Source organism: Sphaeramia orbicularis, chromosome 13, assembly GCF_902148855.1.
Source record: "Sphaeramia orbicularis chromosome 13, fSphaOr1.1, whole genome shotgun sequence".
NCBI classification, from domain to species: Eukaryota; Metazoa; Chordata; class Actinopteri; order Kurtiformes; family Apogonidae; genus Sphaeramia; species Sphaeramia orbicularis.
In genome coordinates, this window is record NC_043969.1 from 25,044,946 (window position 1) to 25,070,210 (window position 25,265).

At 39.9% G+C, this 25,265-nt stretch overlaps 1 protein-coding gene across 3 annotated transcripts; it reads left to right on the top strand.

Moving 5' to 3' along the window:
• The first annotated feature begins 1,269 nt into the window (after positions 1–1,269).
• cluha (CLUH binding protein of NUMT mRNA a) lies at positions 1,270–24,328 on the top strand. Of its 3 annotated transcripts, none has more exons than XM_030152062.1 (27): positions 1,270–1,612; positions 6,850–7,043; positions 8,299–8,470; positions 9,608–9,751; positions 9,871–9,998; positions 10,081–10,235; positions 10,957–11,082; positions 11,460–11,607; positions 11,710–11,802; positions 12,965–13,399; positions 13,940–14,199; positions 14,415–14,815; positions 15,452–15,553; positions 15,696–15,796; positions 15,889–16,041; positions 16,450–16,512; positions 16,607–16,851; positions 16,942–17,026; positions 17,115–17,268; positions 17,399–17,538; positions 17,633–17,713; positions 18,218–18,343; positions 18,453–18,574; positions 18,665–18,758; positions 18,843–18,977; positions 19,072–19,145; positions 21,119–24,328. In XM_030152062.1, the coding sequence occupies exons 1-27, from the start codon at positions 1,477–1,479 to the stop codon at positions 21,243–21,245; spliced, it is 4,194 nt and encodes a 1,397-aa protein (XP_030007922.1). In that variant the 5' UTR covers positions 1,270–1,476; the 3' UTR covers positions 21,246–24,328. The 3 variants fall into 3 exon arrangements, with proteins under 3 accessions (XP_030007922.1, XP_030007923.1, XP_030007924.1); XM_030152063.1 differs by having other exon boundaries at positions 14,415–14,728; XM_030152064.1 differs by lacking the exon at positions 1,270–1,612 and adding an exon at positions 2,564–2,679.
• The last annotated feature ends 937 nt before the right edge of the window (positions 24,329–25,265 follow it).

Below are 25,265 nucleotides of genomic sequence, written 5' to 3' on the forward strand. Positions count from 1 at the left end.
GTTCTCAATCTGCACAGTTTTCTTTTGTTTGAAAACTGTCTGGTTCCTGTTGTGCATTAAGAACACTTGGTGAGTGTGTTGACACAGGGTGTGATGTAAAAGTCTTTTTGTGGATGTTTTGTTGAATCCATTTACATTCATATGGGGTTATAATACACGTACCATCCTTCAATGCCACCATGTGGTCCTCTTGCCAATCATATGCTACCCCAATTTTCTAGAATTTCTGCCACTTCACAAAAGAAAAATAGTGACACACATGAGCGTAGAAGAATCAGGTGCTTATAAAGGACAGGGCTGGATCAAATGAAACACCAGATCCCCAATAATTTGTACCCCTAAAAACACATAATTTAGAGAATAATCAAAAACGCTTAAGGCACTCTAATAACAAAAATTTAAAAATCTTTTTTTTAATCTCCTATTGACACATTTTGGCTCTAAAGGAAAAGTAATTGTATAGATTCCTACATTAAAAAGATAATTACTTTATCTCTTTCAAGGGGAAAACAGTGTTTTTTAATATAATTTATGATGTTTTTAAAATAATTTTATCATTCAGTTAATGTGCATGTTACAGTTTACTGCTGTAGACAGCTGAAGCTGAGCTCTTTTGATCTACTTCATATACTTGAGTTGGTAATTTGATCTACAGCAAAGCATCATATTCATTAAGATCACTGTCCCATGAGAACCACACAACATTATGGGGAGCACACAAGGTTTTCACTGAACAAGAAGGGGAGGAACACACGTCATTTGAGAAGGAACTAAAAATGTACCATAAATACAGTGGGGTATAATTATAAAGTAGGATAAAAATGAAAATACTCATGTACAGCTTTCTCAAACTTGTACACAAGTACACTACCTGAAAAGTACAACACGTTTACTATTCATATTCCACTGCTGGTTAACTGGTGACTAAGTCTTGTGAAGGTTAAACTCCATTGTATTCATGTCCGTAAGCTGCAGATGTCACTTTGTGGGGGTTAAAAGACTCTAAGACTGACAAGACCTGATGACACCTGGGTCAAAGGGTCAAAGGTCATCCAGTGATGTCTCTCTTTGTGGTGTTATTACCAGTAACAATACGTGGCATTATCTCTTTAAACTCAGCCCTCATTATTGTAGAATAGTTAACAGAAATACCTAAAAAGCCACTAAAAAGTTCTACTCAAATAAGAGATGGTAAACACAGTTTGGCGCATGTCGCTTTCCGTAGCGCCACGCCGAGTGGGTGGGGAAGTGCAACGCAAAGGCAAAGAGGTCAAGAGGAGGGGAGGAGAAACCACGTGTGATCCCCACTATGTACAGCACTGTCCTTCCTCGGTAGACTTGTTTTTGTAAGCGTGTACCCTTCGCATGTAGCCAGCTAGCCTGCGTTAGCCTGAGAAGCAGAGTTCGTATTTTTACAGATCGACTTATTCGACCATCGCTGCTGGGGGGTTTCTGTCGCCACACTGACTGCCGACCATGGTGAGCAAGACAGATGACATCCCGGCGTCAGTGCCTAACTGTAATCCGGTTGATCTTGCGGATGAAGCTGGGGATGGAGCCCAAGACAGCAAAGAAACCAGCAAGACACATGTGAAGGACTCCTGCGGCTGTGGTGAGGCTCTGCAGGCTTCTGTCAACACTGAACACACTCTGAACATACACCATCCATACATGCATACATTACACACACATCTCCACATGATCAGCATCTCCGTGCATGGACTCGACTTTACTGTGACAATATGTGTATCGTTGGCTGTGTTCCTGCACAGCATCTGTTAAATCATTTTCTCCATGCTGGTTTGACTTCCAAGTCCTCAGACCGACTCAAGGTGGAGGTCTGTGGGGTTTGGCTCATCCCCTCCTCCTAACCTTCTCCTTGGTAGTCTGTCCCAAGAGCATCCACAGCTCTTACGGCTGCACCTACCATCTGTCTACCCTTTAAGTGGCTGTCTCTACTAACATGACAACAGCCTCTACTGATCACAACCATGTCTGTATTCATGACTTTGGAGCTTTTTTGCATTGCACAGACACTGACAGTGTACGGCGCGCAGACTAACCTAAACAAGTTAGCCGGTATGCTAACATTAGCATACTCCGTCAGTTTGTAGCCGGTTAGCTCATCGAGGCTAGTTAGCTAAGTAGCAGAGCACAGCAGGTACATGGTTTTATGCCTAAAATACAAACGTAGACATAAAAACTTTGTGGTTTACAGGCTTAACGGACAGAGGCTGTGCAGCATATGGCTTGCAGGGTTAATACGGTGTAGCAGCATGTGTTGTGCAAACTCGTATTGACGCACATGTTCAGTAAGAGAATGAACTGAAGGTCACCTTCAGTGGAGCTGCACATTATGCTCTGGAACAGAGGGGGTTCAGCCACTACGCGCTTAGTTTAATTGTTAGATATATGTCATTACGCTACGTTAAGGAAGTATTGACACATACATTTGATGTTATTGGTCCAAGTTTAAACGTGTATTGCCGATAATGCACCAGGGGTCGGTCGTAGCGCACAGACCGGTCCCCCTCCCCTCCCTACCGCCTGAGGTAAAGTCAGGTGTCCGTCTTCGACCGGGAAGCGGAAGCTGCTGGCTGTTACAGAAAAAGTCATGATGGTGTGTGCACTGTGAAAGGAAGGTTACGCTAATAATACATGAACGGCCGAGTAAAACAGGTGAGTATCCCTTCAGTCAAAGTTGCGTGTGTGTGTGTGTGGGGGGGGGGCTGTAGTGGAGCAGCAGCGTGTTGTCGGTGGAGTCAAGACATAAGTGACAGTTAATGTTACACAACTTGTGCAGCATAAGAAGTGACTGCAGTCTGGATCTGTGTCACATGTGGGACCTTGAATTGACTGCCTGCCTCGTTTCAAAGTTAGACGGACCGCAGGGTTTTATTTTTCATAACTAGGCAAACCTTTGTGCGGGTTTCTTTTTCAATCTTCTGGTTATTTATGTGGAGGGCAGTTCCTGCAGAATTACACATTTTGCTCATCATCATGTGGATCAATAGATGGACATTTAAGGGCATCTGCAAAGTAATGAATACATATTGTGGGAATATATATGAAGAGGCAGCCCTTAGAAATAGAAGATGTAGAAGGCTGTCTGTCTGAGATGGGACTGATGGTCTAAACATGTGTGATGCCAAGGCTGATACATGTCAATCAATGTCAGTGACAGGGGTTGTAAGGTGACATATAAACAACACATGGCACAGCATCAAGGTGCAGGTTACTTTTAGTGGTTTAAAGGCCTTAATGTTCTGGTGGGGTGAAGAGTGACCTAGATAATCCCTCACACCCTGGCACTATTCCTCCTCTGGCTAGATATTTTCCTTACTAGTCCACATTCACATTTATTATGTCTATATGTTTCTCTGCCTCTTTTGAAACATGGTAAAAGCGGTTGAACAGTTTTAGCTGGAAAAAGCAAAGGAAAACAGAGTTTATAACAGTTTCCCCTCAGGGCCCTGACACACTGGTAGATTAGGTCATGTCAAAAGTCTGGATTTTTTGTCTTTGCTTAAAAATTTGTTCAGGAATAAAACATGATTAATGTGGAGATTTTTTTTTCAAAGTTTCGCTCAGTCTTTAATACAACTAATAATGAAAATATCTGGGAAAAACAAGCTCATTTTAAACAACATATCATAATGTTTTTTTATTTGGAGGAAGATGACAATTCAGTTTTGTCAATGACCCAAATTGTCAACTGTAAAATGAGATTTAATATATGATCTTCCAGTAGATTGTTATCTCTCTTACGTTTGTTGGTCATAGTTGTGGTTGTTGCTGCTTTGTAATACTTTAACTAAGTGACCTTTTGTGGTTAGTTTTATAAAATTCCTCTGCAGATGCATGACTCAGTCTTTTTTCCTTTTTTTGTCTGTTCACCATGACAATGCCACCTTGTGGTGCAGTAAACATGATTACAGAGAGACCTTGTTTTTTTCAGGATGTCTGGCTGGTTAATGTTGCCATGGCAGCTTCTACGGTCCCCATGTCAAGGGCTGTCGAGTGGATAGATAACTGGCTTTGGATTTATTATTTTGTGGTTGAGAAATGGGCTTTGGTTCAGTAAAAAGCTACACAGCTGCAAGGGATCTAAAATAACATGGCCAGTCCTGTGAAATATTAGGCTAAGCAGGAAGTTTGACCCAGGCAAACATTTTTGTGAGATGAAAAGTGAATAGGTTGCAGTGAAGTTATTATTCTGTTGTGAGTCATTGTGTTTTTCACTGCTGTTTGGACTGGTGTGATGCTGTTCATGTTTGATTGATTCCTTGCCTTGACTTCATGCTCTGGTGGCCCCTGACTGGTAACTGTCAAATCTGAGAAAAACTAAACATGTAGAATATGATTGTGTGTAATAAGGACAGAGTACAATCCACAGCACAGTGACAAAAGAAAGGTCTTCTGTGTTTATTTAAGGGCATGTTTTTAATCTCCTGAGGTTACAAATGGGTGGTTTCTGTTGTTTTGCCCTTATTTAGACTCAATTCTCAATTAATTGAATAATTACCTGTGTATAAATGTCAGAAATGGTAACAGAGGTTTTCTCCTCAAATGTCTCATTTTGCTCCTCAGCCAAAAGATCTTTATGCTACAGCTCTACGTTAAAATAATGAGTAAATCCAGAATTAGTTTGGCAGGTAGGTTGATCTCACCTAGGTTAATGAAGACTGATGTATTTGAGGATGAAACAATGTTAGTTTTAAGTCAAACACATGGCATTTAGAGATGAATATTGGTAATGCATTTTCTCTAATGTTATACTGTGTTTAATACATTTGTGCATGTTTTCAATGAAACTTTTGGATACACTTTATAACTAATCCAGTAGATTAAATACATAAACCACTATTGTATCTTAAAACAATGTCAGACCTACCATTGGCCCTCTGCTGTGGATATCATAGCGTCACAGCTTCCACCTCCTGCTGAACTTTCCCCCTTTTACTCTGGGGCCAAATGGGTCAGTTTTGCAATACTTGGCTTGCTTGATTACCACATTAATCACAGTGTTTCTAGCACTTTGCACTCTTGCATTTCAGCCTGTTTATACTATATTTAAACACAAATGAAAAATAATTGAACTACAGCTTGTTGTACAGAAAAGTAAAACTATGACAACTGCTTGGGTTTAGTATGAGGTTTGATGCTGATTTTGAGTCATTAATATACTTTTTGTCTTTAAGATGGAAGAAAAAATTAAGCTTGCAAGATCTTTTTAACTAACGTTGAGATAGAGCAAGTGAATATTTTTTTCCCTTGAAATAGTTGGGATTATTGATCACAAAGCATTTGATGCTTACAACATTGCTTCAGTCTCAGCTGCTGAAATGAAACCTTCCATGATGCAGTTAATAAAGAACACTCCTCTGAAACACCTGACACCGAGCCTCACTCTCCTGCCATGTATCGTTGTTAACTCGTCTGCTTGCTTCGGTGCTGTTGTGTGTTGTATTTAGAGCATGGCCTCCTCCTCTTTTCCACTACCTTCTTGGTGCAGTTATTTCAACCCAGGGTCATGGGGTTAGCATTTAAGGCTCGCCCCTCTTTCTTCATATCCTTGACTGTGAACAAGGGCTCACTGGCTGGTAGCAGTTGTGTCCCAGTTGTGCACACAGTCCACTGCATTCCATTTAATTTTGCATAATTTGTCATCGAGTTGGTATACATTCCTACTCACCTCTCCTCTAGAGGATCAGATCTAGAATTAAAACAAGAAACATTTATTTTGAGTACCGATTAATCCAGTGTTTTTTCCCTTGTAATTGTGTGTTTAGTAAAAGTAACTCCTTGTTATCTTCTTTTGCCCAAAATTATGTCTTGTCAGGATGTTTCTTTTCACCAACCAACAATTGAAAACCTAAGCATATGTCCCTGACCTTTGTGGTTAATAAAAAGAGACAGAAAATTGGCTGAATTACAACATTTGATGTCCAAAAGTTAGTTGTTTTTGTATTAAATCACTGAAATGATTAGTACTCAGGATATTAATTATTATGATACTATTTTGCTGGTATAATTTTACTTGCATTAGCTGACTTGGGTCTACATGAAGAATCAACAGATTTAAGGGTTAAATATTCCCAAGTGGAGAAAAGTGGCAAATCACAGCAAGTTGTCTTTCTCCAATTGCAGGGGCCACAATCAGCCAGACAAATCTCTTTAATTTCCTCATTGTATTGATGAAATGATGGTTTCAGTCCCTTGAGACCTTCCAGATGAATATCCTCAAACATTGAAACAGTGTTTTTGGTATTTGTCACAGACGCTCACATGTGTTACATAATGGCAAGTGTTTGGAGAAATGATGAAAATATGTTGCTGGCACTAAGTGTCTATCTTATTATCCATCTTTTGCATGATGTTCCAATTTCTTTTGTGTTAGCAGCCCTTCACACCCACACACTGCAGCTGAGTTTGTCGGATCTCTTCACCCATTCATGAATATTTGATGAGGTTATTGGTGAGGTCATCCAGCCTTTGAGTCTGTGCTTTGTTTATGACTTGGCTGCCTGGCAGCATCAGTGTTTTAATGTGGGACCAGAGTGCGTTTTGTTTTGAAGAATCACTACATGTCTGAGCTGGAGTCAGTGAACTTATTGTCCAACAGCAGCCAAATTTCTTTGTCATTAAAAGTATTTTACATCTTTTAAAAAAGAATTTTGCCTTTAAGTCTCAGCTATTTTAAATTTTTTTTGTTTTACAAAACTTAAGTGATGGTGAGTTTATGTGTAATTATTTTTACTCTGTCAAATACATAAGAAATTAATGATTAATTGAACTAAAGATATTCATTTATATTGGTTGCATGTGACACTGTTTTCCTCCTTGCAGCACACAGTGCAGATACAGCGATGGTGAATGGTGATGGAGCCCACGAGCACACGGAGGAATCTGACTCAAAGCAGGATGGGAATGGTGAAGCGGATGGAGGGGAGGAGTCTAACGAACAGGAAGTGATAGTGATCCAGGACACAGGCTTCACTGTTAAAATCCAGGCACCTGGAACAGAGCCGTTCGACCTGCAGGTACGGATTAACTCTCTGTATACTGCGTCTAGAACAGACAAAGAGCCCTGTGCGTGGGATGCCGTGAGCCCAGTGGGATGTCTGTGAGGAGTTTACACATCACAGGTTGAACTTCTGCTATGACACCAGGCAGTGTCATCATGCGCACACACATTTCTGGCAGTTTACTTTAACAGTCTTTGTGTTGTCCAGTTTGGGTACCAAACTGACCTTTTTATGGCTGAATTGCTTCAGTACTATCCATTGTCAGAAAGTGACTTGTCATTGGATATCAAATTTCCATACATAAGGATTCAATCTCATCAACACTTAGAATGATATGCAGCATGCTTGTACTAATACTGTATGTAATAATGCTGTCAATTATTTAGTAGTTAATTTCATATAATTTTCATAAAAGTCACTTTCTCAGATTACTGCATGACTTCATTTTCAGTCATCAGTTTATGGCTCACTGGCAAGAAAAAAAAATACTTTTGAGTTCTGACAGACTCGCATCAAAACAAGCTTCAACATACACTAACCCTGTTCAAGCTGTATATATTTGGCAAGAGAATGAAGCAGCACAACAGGTTAAATAGACTTAATTGGCCTTAATGTAATACAGTTGTGTCAACAGGTTCAACTTGTATGGCTAAGCATCATGGGAGGTCCTGGATTTAAAGCACCAGAAAGCAGACACAGTATCTAGAGAGACAGTTAACAAACACTGAACACTCACACCAGTGGAAAGTACAACACTAGAGATACATGATATGTGAACATCAGACTTAACTGTCATAATGCATAAAAATAACCCTTAAAGCAGTGCCTACTTAAAATGAATATTGGCCAAGTTAACTTACTGATGAGGTGAAATAGACATTATATCAAAACAAATGGGTCTGTATTTGTTATCTAATGAACCTGATTGACTGTATAAAAATGCCATGGTGCTGATAATAAAAACTGGTTAAATAGACTTAATTGGCCTTAAAACTAAAGACATGTATTGTAATGTGTAATAACCTTAGTTTATTACACATTGCGATGGTTATATTTGTTTCATTAAGGAAACTGTGTTGATGTTAATGCATCTATACATCATTTATATTCAAAATGCTGAAATTATTCCAATTTTTTTGTCTACCACAAACAATTTCCGCATAAGATTCCATACCTTATTCTGAAGTATTATAATGGTACAGCTGGCTGATGCATCTCACACAGAGTACGAGAACCTGTCCTCATTTGCATCTTTTCACACTTGAACCAGGTTTCACCCCAGGAAATGGTGCAGGAGATCCATCAGGTGTTGATGGACCGTGAGGACACCTGCCACCGCACCTGCTTCTCCCTGCAGTTGGATGGAAACGTACTGGACAACTTTGCCGAGCTCAAGTCCATCGAAGGCCTGCAAGAGGGTTCGCTGCTCAAAGTGGTGGAAGGTGACACATTATACACACATGAACTCCTCCTGCTGTAGGGAATGGGGAAATGAAAGCTATATTTTGGAGGATTATAAGATGGGTTGTCTGCTATATAATATGCTCCGGCTGTAGAAAGTTCCTTTAAGGTCGGTTTGCCACATTTTTTGCTCCTAAGTCTGTCAGTCATTGTGGTACCATCTTTATAGGTCTTTGTAGTCTGTGTCTGAAACTGTCGACAAAACTTTAGTGAAAATGACAAAGCAGCTAGTGTTAGGTTTCATTTTGCCAGGAAACAAAGGGACAGTCTGAACAAATACTTGATTATCATCTGATAAATTAGAATGCATAGCTATAAAGGACAGGCGTAACCTGATCAACATGAAGGACATTTGATAACATAAGCTGCAGTAAATGTGCTGGGTTTTTTTTGTTTGTTTAATTTTACTGTTTAACTGTTTAAGCCTGGACACAAAATTTGAATCCTTTCATTTGAGGTGGCTGTGACATGAGTGCATTTTAGTGGATTTGTACAACACATGACCAGTGACATGAATTCTTATTCACTAAAATACAGGTTGTGAAGGAAAAATTAATGCTCACCATGTCCAACATTGTTAGAACTTAATCTTGAACAAACAGTAAAGAGGAACACTTCATGGACCTCCAGGCAGTAAAGAAAAATCGTAATGAAAAATGGTAAAAGAGGTGCTCTTCGGTGAAGGCATCATCAATGCACAAAAAATACAAAAACCAAGGCACTCTTATAATTTTAAAATGCCTTTATTAATTATGGCATGTCTCAATGGACCTCACTGAGCCCCAACATGTTTTTTCTCCCGATGGGGCCCACTGAGGTCCATTGAGACACGCCATAATTAATAAAGGCATTTTAAAATTACAAGAGAGTGCCTCGGGTTTTGTATTTTTTGTGCTTTGTTAGAACTTCACCTTCCCATTATGTATTTTTGCCAATCATGATACACTTGCTTGGTGTTTACCATCTGTCTACAGCCTGCATGGTGAGGTTTTACTGATAAGTAGGTGCAGACAACCCTTCAATTGTATTGGCCTGTAAATGGCTTCAATACAATGATCTTAATTTGTTGCTTTTGTTTCTTTGTGGACTAACATGTCTTCTTCTTGTCTTGGCTCCAGAGCCTTACACAGTACGTGAAGCCCGCATACATGTGCGTCACATCAGAGACCTGCTGAAGAGCCTGGACCCCTCTGACGCTTACAACGGAGTCGACTGCAACTCACTGTCCTTTCTCAGCATCTTCACTGATGGAGATCTTGGAGGTAGGACACTGTGGTACCTGTGTGTCTATGATTCACTTTGTCCTGCACAGTCATGTTGGACCACTTGCAGCAGGTTAAATATTCAGTAATGTGCAGATTTTGCCCTTATGCAACCACAGATAGCGGCAAGAGAAAGAAAAAGGGCAATGAACTGGAGCAGATTGACTGCACCCCACCAGAGCACATCCTTCCTGGCAGCAAAGAGCGCCCCCTGGTGCCCCTCCAGCCACAGAACAAGGACTGGAAGGTAGGAGGAATAGCTCTGTCTTGTGGTTGTGTATGAAAGAATAAAACTGTGCAATTAATCCTGTGATGAATTGTTTTAATAGCCTATGCAGTGCCTGAAGGTCCTGACCATGAGTGGCTGGAACCCTCCACCTGGAAACCGAAAGATGCACGGGGACCTCATGTACCTGTACATCGTGACTGTGGAGGAGCGCCATGTCAGCATCACTGCCTCTACACGCGGCTTCTACCTCAACCAGTGAGTCTGCATTCCAGCATTGTATCTCCTTACAGCTTCATGTGTTTACTGATTGGACACCTGTTCAATGTTACTACCCATTCCGTATGAGTAGATGTGACAAGACGGATATAAATTACATTTAATACCAGCTGAAGTCATTAAGAAAGAATGTCTCACAAACAGTCACCACTCATGGCTCATTATACAGAGCATTTTAGAACTCCTTCGCAGTGAATGAAGAGTCAAATCAAACCTTAATTTTTTTTAGTATTTTGACCCTCAGTCTAAAATCACCCAGAAAGAGATATGCTTATGATGATTTATTGAAGTCCTTTCATTAAAGCTTCACATTTAGATCAAACTGTCTGCTGTGAGCATCTTGAGCTGGTTCACTGAACTATGTGTCTGGTCAAAACCCTTTTTATTCCATTCTTTCATTCATCGATACCATCTTTATTCTTTTTGCGAGTATGGGTCTTTTTCTTCACAAACAAGATATTAAACGTTTAGTGACAAACATTTTATGTGTTTTTGACTTCAGATCTGTAATTTTACTGTAATAATTTGGTGCTTAGGGTCAAACTAATACAATTCTAACAAGCGGTTTTAGAGCAGGTCATTTCAGTGTTTAAGCAGGCTTGGTGAGGATCCAGTGATTTCTTTATTTTGACTTCATGGGCATCTCTTTTAAGATATTTGTCAGAAAAAAGCCATAATGACATTTGTGCCTGTATTCCAGATCAACTACCTACACCTTCAACCCTAAGCCAGCCAACCCCAGCTTCCTGAGCCATTCTCTGGTGGAGCTGCTGAGCCAGATCAGCCCTGCCTTCAAGAAGAACTTCACTGCCCTGCAAAAGAAAAGGTAAAAATCTCACTTTGATTGTAGGTGACCTTGGTTGCAGGTTTTAGTAATCCAGACCAACAAGGGTGTGTTCCATAAACTGTTCCCTACTGTGTACCAAGACTTGTCTTCATTTGCATTTTCATTCTTCCCTTTCAAGTGCTTTTCCTTGCTGAATGACTCAAACCTTATTTGATTAACTTAATCTAACCGGGGAGTTGACAAAGAATATCTTGACCTATTTGGGTGTCTAAGGCACTGTTTTGTCATAAATAATTAACAGGGTAAAAATGATGACATAAAAAACAAGCTAAAGGTCCAAATATATACATGAAGACTTAAGTCACAGCTGTGTGAGGAATCAAACCAGTGATTCATCTTTTTGCATGTTACCGTAGAGTTCAGCGGCACCCATTTGAGAGGATAGCCACGCCTTTCCAGGTGTACAGCTGGACTGCTCCACAGGTCGACCACGCTATGGACTGTGTTCGAGCAGAGGATGCTTACACTTCCCGCTTGGGTTATGAGGAGCACATACCTGGACAGGTAAGCAGAGCTCCACACAGATATCATCAGGCTACAGCCTAGAAAATTAGTATTTATTTTTATGGTATTTTTGTAGGATTAAATTGATATGTTTGTTTTCAGACCAGAGATTGGAACGAGGAGCTGCAGACGACCAGAGAGCTGCCGCGAAAGAATCTGCCTGAACGTCTGCTGAGGGAGAGGGCCATCTTCAAGGTGGGTCTTTAGTTTTCATTTACTTGTACTGCAGCAGCTGCTTTTGTGTAGACACAGAGTACACCTTTAAATGTCAACAGTATATCAACAATACATCAGTTAAAGCTGACCCAGCACTTGTTTTCTCCCTTTGTGAAAATAACTGTCCGTCTGAAACCACAAATAAACAAATGGTGCCAGGCACAACAAACCCCGCCCCTCGCAAGTGTTGCAGTTTATTTTTGCATCAATCCAGCTGATGTCAGCATGCCTATGTGTGTGCTGATGTCAGCATAGACATAGAAAGCACAGACAAATTTCAGCCATTATAAGTAAATGGGAGGGGGGAACAAGATTTTAAAAATTTGAACTTTGACCTACTTTTCCCAAAATGTAATCAGATCTATTCTGGGTCACTGGCAATCTATAAATCCAATTTGGTATGAAGTCAACCAATAGTTTTGCTGCTAAAGTGTTAACAAACAAACCAAACCAAAAACAGTACCCCTTGCCTCCCCTTCAGGAGGCGGGGTAATAAATAAAAAATCAGTGGTTCAAAAAAACCCTCTTTGTTTTGGTGGCCCCTGTTGGTGGTAAATAGCAATTACATGTATGTTCTGAGCTGCACTTCAAAGAGTTTGGAACAGTCCCCCATGTGATGTCATCCATCATCATCCTTCAGCTGACAGCTCGCCTCTGTGTGTGTTTGTTACATTGACAACACACAGTGACAGGTCACTGTAGTGATGGAACTTCTGCGTCACAATTATTCACAGTAGATGAGCTTATTTCTTTCTCTGGAAATGTTGCCACAGACACTTGACAAACTCCATTACAAGAACCTCCATATAATTCAACTAATGTGATGATAGATAATGACTTACCAGACATATTTTAAGTGAAACATGAAAACATCTAATATTGTACCTCTAATACTATAAAGAATTAAAAATTTAATTGCAAGCCTATGAAAATGTATTCATTTTTGTTAAATTAAAATATCTTCAATTTAAAGTTCACTCTGAGTGTGAATATTCAGTTAAAGTATTTGAACTAGAGCCCTCAATATTAATAGGTTTCTTATGATCTTTTTCAAAAACACATGACATGAACTGGATAAACTTCAAAAATCATGGTGAGAGTTGTGGAATGAACCAACGTCTCTTTTTTTGCCTTCCTGCAGGTGCACAGTGACTTCGCAGCAGCTGCCACTCGCGGTGCGATGGCAGTCATTGATGGTAACGTCATGGCTATAAACCCTGGTGAGGAAACACGCATGCAGATGTTCATCTGGAACAACATCTTCTTTAGCCTGGGCTTTGATGTGCGGGATCACTATCGTGAGCTGGGTGGAGATGCCGCTGCTCACGCAGCGCCCACCAATGACTTGAATGGCGTACGAGCTTACGGTGCTGTGGATGTGGAGGGTCTGTACACACTGGGGACTGTGGTGGTGGATTACAGAGGCTACCGTGTCACCGCACAGTCAATCATCCCAGGCATCCTGGAGCGCGAACAAGAGCAAAGTGTCATCTATGGCTCGATTGACTTTGGAAAGACTGTTGTGTCTCACAACAAATACCTGGAGCTGCTGGACAAGACCAGCCGGCCTCTCAAGGTTAGTAATGAGATAGTGATCTCTGGTTGTAAGAAATCATTCATAGACAATGTTTTGGGATTATGTTACAATTATTTATTAGTTTAAGTACAGATTCATGGCAGACAGTGGTCCATTTTATGTTGTAAGATCTCACCAATCTGATTACATGAAAAAAAAAACAGGTTAAAGCCTGATATTATCCGTATGGTGCGTCTTTAAGTTATGACAGTTAATAGATTTTAGGAAATGGTACTATATTACCTTACTTACTTATCACAAAAAATTGTAGTATGCTGAATAAAGAGATTAAAAAAGATAAACACAAGCCAAACAGCTGTGACCATGACTGTTGTACATAACCACTTTTAACATAAATTGAATTGGTTAATTTGTAGCTATATTGGAACTATATCTGTAGTAGATCAGTGAGAAATCTTTTACGACACACTAAATTATTTATATTGTGTCCTGTTTTGCTTGTTATATTGAGCTGAATGATCCAGCCCCCATAGAAGCTACATATTTAAATCCTCTCTCTTTTATGTGACTCAACCTTAGGTCCAGAGGCACAATGTGTTGAATGAGAAGAACGAGACAGTGGAGCTGTGCTCCTCTGTTGAGTGTAAGGGCATCATTGGCAACGACGGGCGGCATTATATTCTGGACCTTCTACGTACTTTTCCTCCTGACCTCAACTTCCTGCCTGTGGAGGGAGAGGAGCTGCCTCCAGAGAGTCAACGTCAAGGGTTCCCCCGTCAACACAGGCACCGCCTGGCCTGTTTACGCCAAGAGCTCATTGAGGCCTTTGTAGAGCACAGGTTAGTGTTACTGTAGAGGCGTTTGTAATCATCTTCATTGAGAAATAGTTTGTTTTATTATGGGCCTGGTTAATTTGTCATACCTGATACTAAGCATTTTATGTGCTCTTCTGGTGTTAGAAATGGTAGTGTTGACTCCAGAAAAAAAATATTGGTCAACTGATGTGAGCTCCTTTGAAGTTGTGAACTTAACTTTTGCCTCTGATTCTTCACAGGTATCTTCTCTTCATGAAGATGGCTGCATTACAGCTCATGCAACAGAAAGCAAACAAGGAGACAAAGACTGACGTGCCTGCCATCACAGAAAATGCTAACACACCCACAGAGAGCAATGCTGACACCCCACAGACACACACTACTTCTTCAGACTCTTCTAATGCACCAACCACAGAGGTCTCCTCAGACAGCAGTGCTTCTGCTGCTTCACAGGCTGAAACTGACAGTGAAGAAAAGTCCTTGAAGCCCACCTCTAATGGGCCTCTAGACCCCACAGCCACACAGAATGGAGAATGCAAGAGCCCACTCGAGGGTAAGGAGCTTGAGGAAAGTATTCCAGGATTAGCTCAGGCCAAAGAGCTTGCGGAGACCTTAGTTGCCGAAGATGGATCTGGCATCGGTACGTCTAAAAAATAAAACCCCAAAAAACAAATGACAAAGCTAAGAGGACACGGAGAGAGCAGCTCTGGTGGATGACTGCACAGATACAAGTAGTGTTCAGCAAAGGCTGGAATCAATCCATAAAATTAGCTACACACTAATTTGTGTTTTTGTGTGCATGTCTGTGTGTCCATTAGAGTATCAGGTAGAATAGCGTATTAAAGTATCATGTACTGGATCATAGTGGCTTTTCTCCACCTGGCTGGCTCTCTCTGTTTAGTCCTCAGCTTTCAGTGGGGACGAGTGTTGGCTCCTAATCAAGCCATCTCTCCCTGATGTGCCTGCAGTGCTTCTGCTGTGACAAATGACCCCAAAATCTCAATAACCATTTTTGTCCATTAATCCAAATGTGGTTTGGAATGCAAATTTAATCTTGTCTTCAATGATTTGTGTGCTTCTCAATTTGATCCTAAATCACCTTAATCTGCTTGTCAAACACACTGACCCAATCTATAGTGTCTGGTGTATGTGTTTTTCAGAATGTGATAATTTGTTTGGTGTGGCCTAAAATTAACACGTGTCATCAGGAGAGTAAAATATTTATCACCACTAATTCTCATCCATACTTACATTGTTTGATCACAATCTCACACAGACCCCAAAAGCAGGGAAGTCGTCCTAAACGCCTGCAAAGCAGTCGGCTCCATCAGCAACACATCTTTTGACATTCGCTTCAACCCTGACATCTTCTCTCCAGGTAAATACGATAGAGATCATAAGCATTTCTGTCAACTAATATCTGGAATTGTCAGCATTTGTTTGCTGCTTTTGGAGCTGTTAAAACTTTCTTAAGTCATTGACAGTTCATAGTGCATTTTATGATGACTGTTTTGAACCAGGAGTGCGCTTCCCAGATGACAGCACAGATGACGTCCAGAAACAGAAGCAGCTTTTGAAAGATGCTGCTGCCTTCCTGGTGTCATGCCAGATCCCCTCACTGGTCAGCTCCTCCTTCTCATCCTAGAAAAGTTGGAGAATATCTTAAATTTGCAGATTTTGTGTCTGTTAATGCGGTGTGTGTTGCATGGCCAGGTTAAAGACTGTTTGGACCACAGCGCTCTGCCCATGGATGGAGCCACACTGACGGAGGCTCTGCACCAGCGGGGCATCAATGTCCGTTATCTGGGCACGGTCCTGGAGTTTTTGGACAAGACTCCTGCCAAAGCCCAGCTGGAGCACTTCTATGTGAGTCTGACTTGACTTTATTTTTATATCTCCTTCAATACAAAAGGCAGCTCAAAGTGAGTATGACCAGGCCAGTACAGACAAGTAATAAAAGACAAAAGACAACTCTCTGATCCTTTGCTGAAGCCATTTTCTTTTTGGAGATTTTGATACGTTAAGAAATGAAGTCAATAACATAATAAAAAGTGATTAAAAACAATTCCAAAGCTAGAGATAACAAGGCACCTCAATTAAAAGGCATGTCTCCCACATGGTATACCAGTATTGTGACCCTATATTCAATATGAAGTTGTCATTATGATAGATTTATAATTTTATGAGTAGCTAGATGTTTGTCAACAAGTGTTATCACACCATTTCTGAATGTAATTTATTGTTTTGTCAACGTTTCCTTTTTCTGTTCTACAGAGAATAGGAATCAGTGAGCTTATCACTAGATGTGCAAAACATATCTTCAAAACATACCTCCAGGTTAGTAGCATTCAACTTGCATTAGTTATTCTAGTTAAAAGAAATCCCTACTTCTGTCCTGGTGGATATATTTGTGTAATTCTTCATTATTCAGGGTGTGGAGTTGTCGGCTCTGTCTGCTGCTGTAAGTCATTTCCTGAACTGCTTCTTGAGTTCCTTCCCTGATGCTGTTGCCCATCTGCCTCCTGACGAGCTGGTATCTCGGCGCAAGAGTCGCAAGCGTCGCAACAGGGTCCCCGGCAGCGGCGACAACACAGCCTGGGCCAGTCTGACACCCAGTGAGCTGTGGAAGAATATTGTCTCTGAAGCCCAGAGCTACTATCACTTCGCCATAGAGTGGTGAGAATCTGTACCAACACTGATCTAATTAAATTTGTACTAAATTCTTCTCCAAATAATGCTTAATTCGTTAACATTTTTCATGTGCAGTGAAAGTGTGGACCAGGTTGTGGAGAAATACGGCCTTCAGAAAAGCACTCTGCTCAGAGAAATTTCTATCAAAACTGGCATCCAGGTAACATCCATTTAATCAGTAGTGACCTCTGACCTTACTCTGTCACACGACCTTCATATTTTTTACACCTGTGTGATTTCCCCTCCAGATTCTCATAAAGGAGTATAACTTTGACAGCCGTCACAAGCCTGCCTTCACAGAGGAGGACATCCTAAATATTTTCCCTGTTGTGAAACATGTAAATCCCAAAGCCTCAGACGCCTTCCACTTCTTCCAGAGCGGCCAGGCCAAAGTACAGCAAGGTGAGACCTGGTAGATTTATATTAACATGCACAAAGTTGTTTTTATATAAATAGTTCTGCATGAAAGAAATGAGGAGACCACATCCTTTGGCTTTGGATTTTGGCTAAGTGCACCTCCTGCTGTATCTAGGATTTCTAAAGGAGGGCTGCGAGCTGATCAATGAAGCACTCAACCTGTTCAACAATGTGTATGGAGCCATGCATGTAGAGATCTGTGCCTGTCTGCGCCTGCTGGCACGTCTTAATTACATCATGGGAGACCACGCGGAGGTGAGCAGAAATGACAACCTTTCTTATGGAAGCAGTTTTGTTGCATGTTTATCAGTGAATCTGAAGCAAATGGAAATCTTTTATTTATCACCAGGCTCTCAGCAACCAGCAGAAGGCTGTTCTGATGAGTGAACGAGTGCTGGGCATCGAACACCCCAACACAATTCAAGAATATGTAAGTTATCACATATTTATACCTCAGATGGTTTATTTTTTGTTACTAGTTTATCAAGGCAAATTTATTTATATAGCACAATTCATACACCGGGTAATTCACAGTGCTTTACAAAAATGGAAGAGAGACAAGTTAAAACACACATTTACAATTAAAACATAATCAATAAAACATAAATAATAATCATTTAAAATAAAGTTAAAGAGAAGAGTGCAGATAGAACACTTTCAGTTATCAGACAGTAACAACAATTTATTTACAGTGTCTGCCTTACAAATGTAGGGGAAGGGGAGAGAAACAAAATGACAAATTAACAGCCATTAGTCAAGCGGAAGTATTATTAAAGCCAACCAAAAGTAGGTCCTTAAAAGCAGATTTAGATAAATTTAATTTTAGTTCCATTTGTAACAAATTCCAGTCATTAGCGGAGGTAGAGTGGATTTTAAGTTCCATAACAAAGAGGTTTAATATCCCTCTGACCTACATGTGTTGCTCTCTTCCCAGATGCACTTGGCTCTGTACTGTTTTGCTAACGGCCAGCTGTCGACTGCTCTGAAGCTGCTGTATCGTGCCCGTTACCTCATGTTGTTGGTTTGTGGGGAAGACCACCCAGAGATGGCGCTACTTGATGTGAGTGCAGTTTGTGCCAGAGAATTACAAAAAAAACTTGTGGTTCAGTAGTACACCAGATCTGGTCAATATAGCAGTCACCACCAACATTTTTTTCCCCCCTCATCAGAGTAATATCGGCTTGGTGCTGCACGGAGTGATGGAGTATGACTTATCTCTGAGATTCCTGGAGAATGCCTTGACCATTAACACAAAGTATCACGGAGCCCGGTCCCTCAAGGTGGCACTGAGGTGTGAAGAGATTCAATGTGTTTAATTTAATAATGTAAGATACTGGTTTTGGTGCAGATTTATATAATATTTGTCTTCTTGTCTTTTTAGCCATCACTTGGTTGCTAGGGTTTATGAGAGCAAAGCCGAGTTCCGCTCTGCACTTCAGCATGAAAAGGAGGGTTACACCATTTACAAGAACCAGGTAGACCCTTCAGGACTGACATTTTTTTATGTTTAGTTCTGATGGAATACTATTTTAAATACAGCTTTTTCAATGTTTTCCCAGATGGGTGAGGCACATGAGAAAACCAAGGAGAGCTCAGAGTACCTGAAGTATCTGACACAACAGGCTGTGGCTCTGCAGAGGACCATGAATGAGATCTACAAAAACGGCTCCAATGCCAGCATCATGCCCCTGAAGGTGACTGCTCTGACTCATGCTTATTTTTGCTTGCACTTAAAAAGCTCCAATATTTAGTAAATATATAATATTTTCATATCCTTTTGTTCTTCAGTTCACTGCCCCCAGCATGGCCAGTGTCCTAGAACAGCTCAACATCATCAACGGCATCATCTTTATACCTCTCAGGTAAAAACTAGACTGAACACCTGCAGTTGCTACAGGATATAAAATCTTGACTTTGTACAGCCATACTTCATTAAATCATAATATCTTGATGTAAGATTATCAAATACAAAAATCTGTCATATTACTCATCATTAATAGTTTTTCTTAAGACCAATTCTTAAAGTATGGAATACTGAAAAGCAGTACTATTACAATTACCATCATGCTGTTGAGAAACACACCTAAATTAGACAATGATCATATGTCAACTGTGTCAGGAAGGAAAAGAAATACTGCCACATTGAGTGTATTAATATTTTTACATGTCAGATATTTCACATGTTAATGGCTTTGGTTTAATCTTTCTTTGGTTTAATTTTTCTCGCTAACAGTTGACCGGTGACACTGATTGCAGTTTTCCTTACTTACCATGTGATTGACTTGTAAAGCACTAAGATGTGTAAAATATGTGCAGCTAATGATGGGGTTCGGTCAGAAAATGTCACATTATGCAGAGATCAAATAAGTATTAAGTATCAACACAGTATCAGAATTAGCCTAAGCAGAATATAAAACACTTAATACTTCTAAGCTACAGTATGTAACATTTCTACTTAAAAAGATCTAAAAATGATGAGGACTTTATTTTATACTTTATGAACATTGTTGGAAACATTGTTCACAGTCAAGTACACAAATCAACAGCATCAAATTTTGTTTACCTGCCAATGTTGTCATATCTTTTACAGAGTAAACATAGCTTATAATATTATGTTAGCTAATGTTACTACTTAATTGATTTCATTAGAATTAAATGAATAATACAGTTTTGAGAAGATTCTTTTAATAGAAATACAGATTATTTCTTTTATTAAATCTGTTTAGCAAACATGACATCTGCCAGCTTGTTGCCTCACATAATAATAATAATAGATTTATTTAGTGCTTTTCTATTAACGCATACTCAGAGTGTGTACAATGGATCCATTATCCATTCACTCTCACATTCACACTCTGATGGTGGTAAACTACGTTTGTAGCCACAGCTGCCCTGTCATGCTCCATGCATGACCCCGATGACCGCACAAGTGAGATTTAGGACAAAAGATTGGCACTACGTTATCACAGTGGTCCAATGATCAACAACAGATACTTGAAAATAATGTTTATAGAGACCTCCAGTGGTAGAAATGACATATTGATTCAGAATTCAGAATTGATTCAGAACTCTGCAGCTAGGTTATTAACCAAAACCAAGAAGAGAGAGCACATTACTCCAGTGTTGGTTTCCCTGCACTGGCTACCGGTAACCTACAGAATCGATTTTAAGATACTACTCCTCACGTATAAAGCTCTAAATGGAACCGGACCAAGTTACATTGCAAACTCACTGATCAATTATGTACAAACTAGAACACTGAGGTCATCAAACGCAGGGTTACTAGCGACTCCCAGAAATATTACAAAGAAAATGGGGGACGCAGCCTTTACTAACTATGCACCAAAGTTATGGAATACAATTCCAAAAGACATTAGAGAAGCCAGTTCGCTGAATATATTTAAAACCAAATTAAAAACATTTTTATTCTCATTAGCCTTTGAAAGGAGATAAAAATGGGGTCACAATTCAGGAACCAGGAATGTGCGGTTTTTTATTTTTATTTTATTTTATTGTATTTCTGTTTTTATTTTTTATTTTATTGTATTTCAAATTTCATCTTATTTCTTGCACTTCAAAAATTCTATGCATAATCAAATATTTTAATGTGCGCTGTTTTTATATTTATTTTTATTTTATTGTATTTCTAATCAAATCTTAATGTATTTTAATATTGTATTTTTTTCAATCAATGTGAAGCACTTTGGGCTACAATTTCTGTATGAAAGGTGCTATACAAATAAAGTTTATTATTATTATTATTATTATTATTATTATTATTATTATTATTATTATTATATTAAGTATTGAAGTGCATGTGGTCTTTTCGTTCCAGTCAAAAGGATCTGGAGAACCTGAAGGCAGAGGTGCAGAGGCGGCAGCAGCTGCAGGAGCTGGGGAAGAATGAGGAGCCAACTGAGGACACCCCACTGGAACTAGAGGACAAAATTCCCATTGATTAATGTCTGACAGGCTTCAACACAGCTACTTTCTGCTATGGGGTGGGAGGCAGTGATGCAACAGCCATGTCACTGAGCCTGTGGACCCATGAACTGAGCAGTCTAAATCAGCTTTGAAATAAAACAGGGGAGGGATGGGTCAGGACAGACAAATTGTGTGAACTGTAGGACACGGAATACAGAGCAGGAATTTCCTACAAGGTAGGAAGAAAGAAAGAGAGGGAAGAGAAAGTACAAACACCGAATCAATGTTAACATGCAATCTGAGTATCCCCGGCCCAAGCACCTGGTGATGACATCACTAAAGGTGTAGAATAATGCTGGGGGAGGGAGACCAAGGATGACCATGACATTGTATACCAGAGCCTTATCCACTGTACCATTTTAAAAACCCCAAAACCGCTTCAAGCTCCCCACAGCACTGCTAGCCCAGGACCACATTTTGCCCTGCATTTCTCTAAAGAGCCTTGGAGATCGCAGGGCCATGTAGCCACACCCACCCTCCAGTGGTGCTCGAAATGACAAAGCACCAACCCTGTCCTAGAACTCAGGGGTAATTTCTACTGTGCACTAAGAGCAGATTACAGTCACTAAAAATGCGATTTTTCCAAGCGGGGCTTCAGAATGTAAATTCCCCTTTCTAACCCCCTGTCATTCTTACACATCCCTGGTGGTTAATTCATGTTTCTCTCATTTGTACTCATGATGACCCTAGTGGGTCCCTGCTGTGTTCTATTGTTCCTTTTTCTTTCAAGCAAAATTACACATTACTAAGCTTTCAACCCATCATTAGTTTGATTTTATTTGCTGGATTTTTTTAATGGATTTTGTAAAAGTGCACAGAAGAATTAAGAAGGTATTTAGGGCCTGTTGATCATCAATTAATTTAAGCCATGTCTGTTTTATAGGAAAATGTATAGAAATGGAAAAGATGTATAAATCTTTATCGGATTTAGACAGGTACTTGATTGATGTTAATGGAAATACAGATTTAAAACGTCCACCTTATACACAGTAGATTTATCTATCTATATACTAGCTGTGTTCAATCTTCTATTTTTACACATTGAAAGATTATGTGCATGTATGTTTGTATGTGTGACTGTGTGTGTCTTTGTGTAGTCCAGCAGAAAATCCATTGGTCAGGGCTGTTGCTGCTTTTGCTGCTGCATAGTCATTCATAATAGAGGCTAAAAGTGAACATTGGCTTTCCAGATGTTTTATATTTCTACACATGGTAAACCTGCTGGATAGTTGAAGCCTCTTTAATGAAAACAATCATGGCTGCGGATGTTGTCAATCTGTTTGCGTACCATAAAGGTACAGGACAGGTGCTCGACACTGGCAGCAGTTTCTGGGTGTTTCTTTTGTTTTCTTTTTCCATTATTGGGTCATGTCATCTTTTTGTATGCAACTGAGATAAAAACCAGCCAGGAGTGTCTGTTCATTGAGCAGTATTTAGTGCACTTTCTCGTGCTGCTTTATGTGTGAACATACTCGCAGCACAACCAAAAGTGGACAAAAGAAGGGCTGCTTCAATGTAATGTACCAAAAAAGAATGATAAAGGTTTGTTTGCGCTTGTGTACATGCAATGTGTCTCTCCCATGGCAATTTGTTACTTAATTGTTGGCGTGTCTAAATGTGTGATTAAAGCAATAGAGAGATGGTGCTGGAAGTGAATGTTTGTAGAAAATGCAGTTTTTACTTGGCACAAAACATGCAAGCTGGACTATTAATAACCTGCAAAAAGTGAGCCTTTATGAAAACAAAAGGTGAGGTCTTGAGAGGGAAGTTAAAAACATGATTGTGCTCCTAAACAGTCATATAATGTCAGTGGCAGAGTGTGGTATGTATTGTGCCTATTGTCTGTGGCAACCAGGGTGACAACAGGAAAAACTCAACAACTTGTGTTACTAATGGAAAAATGCCTCCTGTTTTTGTTTCAGAGTTTCGTGTATTATATATTTTTTTTTATTTCTTTCAGTTTGGGGGCATATAATGTTTATCCTTGTCCCCCACTGTCCCTCCTGATAAAGTTGATTCGCCCAACTATATTGCCAGTAATGTCCGCAAGGTGGCACCCTTGCACTTGTGACATTGTACCTGTCGTGAAATGACATGAGGCCCCGCAGTGTCAGTGCAAACAATTGCACACCTGTTGTCTGTCGGCATACACAAACTACAAAAATATATGTGTCTGTTTCCCCCATAAAATTGATCTAATAGATTAGGTCTTTCAAGCACTACAATGTTGAACATGATTTAACCTGTTGAAATACCAACAAAAGTGAGTCTGCTGTCTGGGAAATGTGCTATTGGGAATCTGATGTAGAATAAACCCAATGGGAATAATCAAACTGTTTGTCTGCAAAAATGTTGCTCCTTTAAAAACATTTGCAACATGTGTTTCTATTTTGTTAAGTGCCCCAATTTTACTCCACTACAGTTCAGCTCTGTAACACTTTGTTTCAAATAGTTCAGATGTTTAAGGGCATAAAATGTTATTTAATGTTGTTAGATGTTTATTGGAATCAAATTAGAAAAAAAAAGGTTTAATAATGCATACCTAAGGTAAAGTGTTAATTGTCACACATTTAATTTGCCGATATTTACAGTTTATTTGAATTCTGAATGTTCAAAATGCAAAGTAGGAATTGAAATGGATGTTGAGCAAATATCACATAAATACTGACATTGAAGATTAATATTTCAAAATTCCATTCTGTGCAAGTTAGTTTAAAATTCCAGAGCTCTGTCTACAAATAAATAATGTTGTGAGACACTAAAGTCTTTGTTTTGAGGGGAAAGCATCTAATACATGTAAGAAATGGTGCACTTTGCTGCTCACTGGTCATCCCGCTCTACTGTCTCATTGTGATCCCTAACACAATGATTGTCTGAAGGTTATGTGTTTTTGAGCTGATGAATTGTAACCTGCACAAAGGCTCCCTAGGCCTAGTGTTTGAGTCTGCTTCCATTGATAATGTGTGGTATTGTGTGTTGCTCCTTACTTAATAATCTGATTATTTTTTTGGTCTGAGTATGCTTTTATATTAAAGTGAATAAAGTTAAACTAGCAAATGTTTGCGGCTTTTGTAAGTGTCATCTATGATAATCAGCACTGCATGTTTTAGTACACTTTGAAGTGTCCATAGAGAAACCCGGTGGTTAATGCATGAGCAAATAATTAAGCTATCTGTAGAGAAAGTGTTGAGTCACGAAGCATTCGATTAACTGGAGTTCGATATCCATTTTAAGCTTTTTAAAGTTACTATTGCAGATACGTGTAAATCAGTCTCGTCAGTTTTTTCTAGTATCAAGGACGTGCGCGCCCCCGTAGGTCCGTGAACGCGACCCCGAGCGCGCCGCCGGCTGAAGGCGAATGCGGTAGTCTACGAAAAACAAGCAGGCAGAGAGACAAGACGGGCACAGTTTACCTCCACATCACAAGATCATATTTTGGAGCGGAAATTTCACGCCCTGTCGGGTCGTGTTACCGTTGGAGACGGCTGAGGATATTCACGGGCAGAAACAATAGGGTGAGTTTAGATACTTTGCAATTACGAAGCCGGGCGGCTCGAAGGAATCTGGCATTAGTTGGGGAAAATGACGATGTGGCTGTAATTTTTGCACCTCCTTTTTATGTCTCAAAATGGCGGCTAGGCCGCTTGGACTGGAGCAGCAGGTACCTTGTCAGCAGAGTTTATCCCACTGTTAAGATAAACAATAATGTGCTCATGAATAAATTCATGGTGGTCGTATTTGGCTACCGTAGATAATTTGAGTTAAATGCACGGCACGGACCTGTAGTGTGTGTTGAAGAGGGAGTGTACTAGCTAACTGACCAACTTTCCAACTATCGCCGGGAAGTTAACTTGGCTAATGTTAACTTTAGCTAATGATAGCTGAAGAAAACAACTGTTAAGAAATGTCGTCGAGGCGACAAGCGTCAACGACCATAGCCAGTGAAACGTTTAATGTGTGTGTAGACTAGTGTAAATTAACCACCACCGTGTTCAGGG

Excerpts from the sequence above, each read along its gene's own strand:
- cluha (XM_030152062.1), top strand. The coding sequence starts at position 1,477 with ATGGTGAGCAAGACAGATGACATCCCGGCGTCAGTGCCTAACTGTAAT. Across the intron at positions 11,803-12,964 it reads GGGAGAGGGCCATCTTCAAG|GTGCACAGTGACTTCGCAGC; the intron begins GTGGGTCTTTAG and ends GCCTTCCTGCAG. Across the intron at positions 19,146-21,118 it reads ATCATCTTTATACCTCTCAG|TCAAAAGGATCTGGAGAACC; the intron begins GTAAAAACTAGA and ends TTTTCGTTCCAG.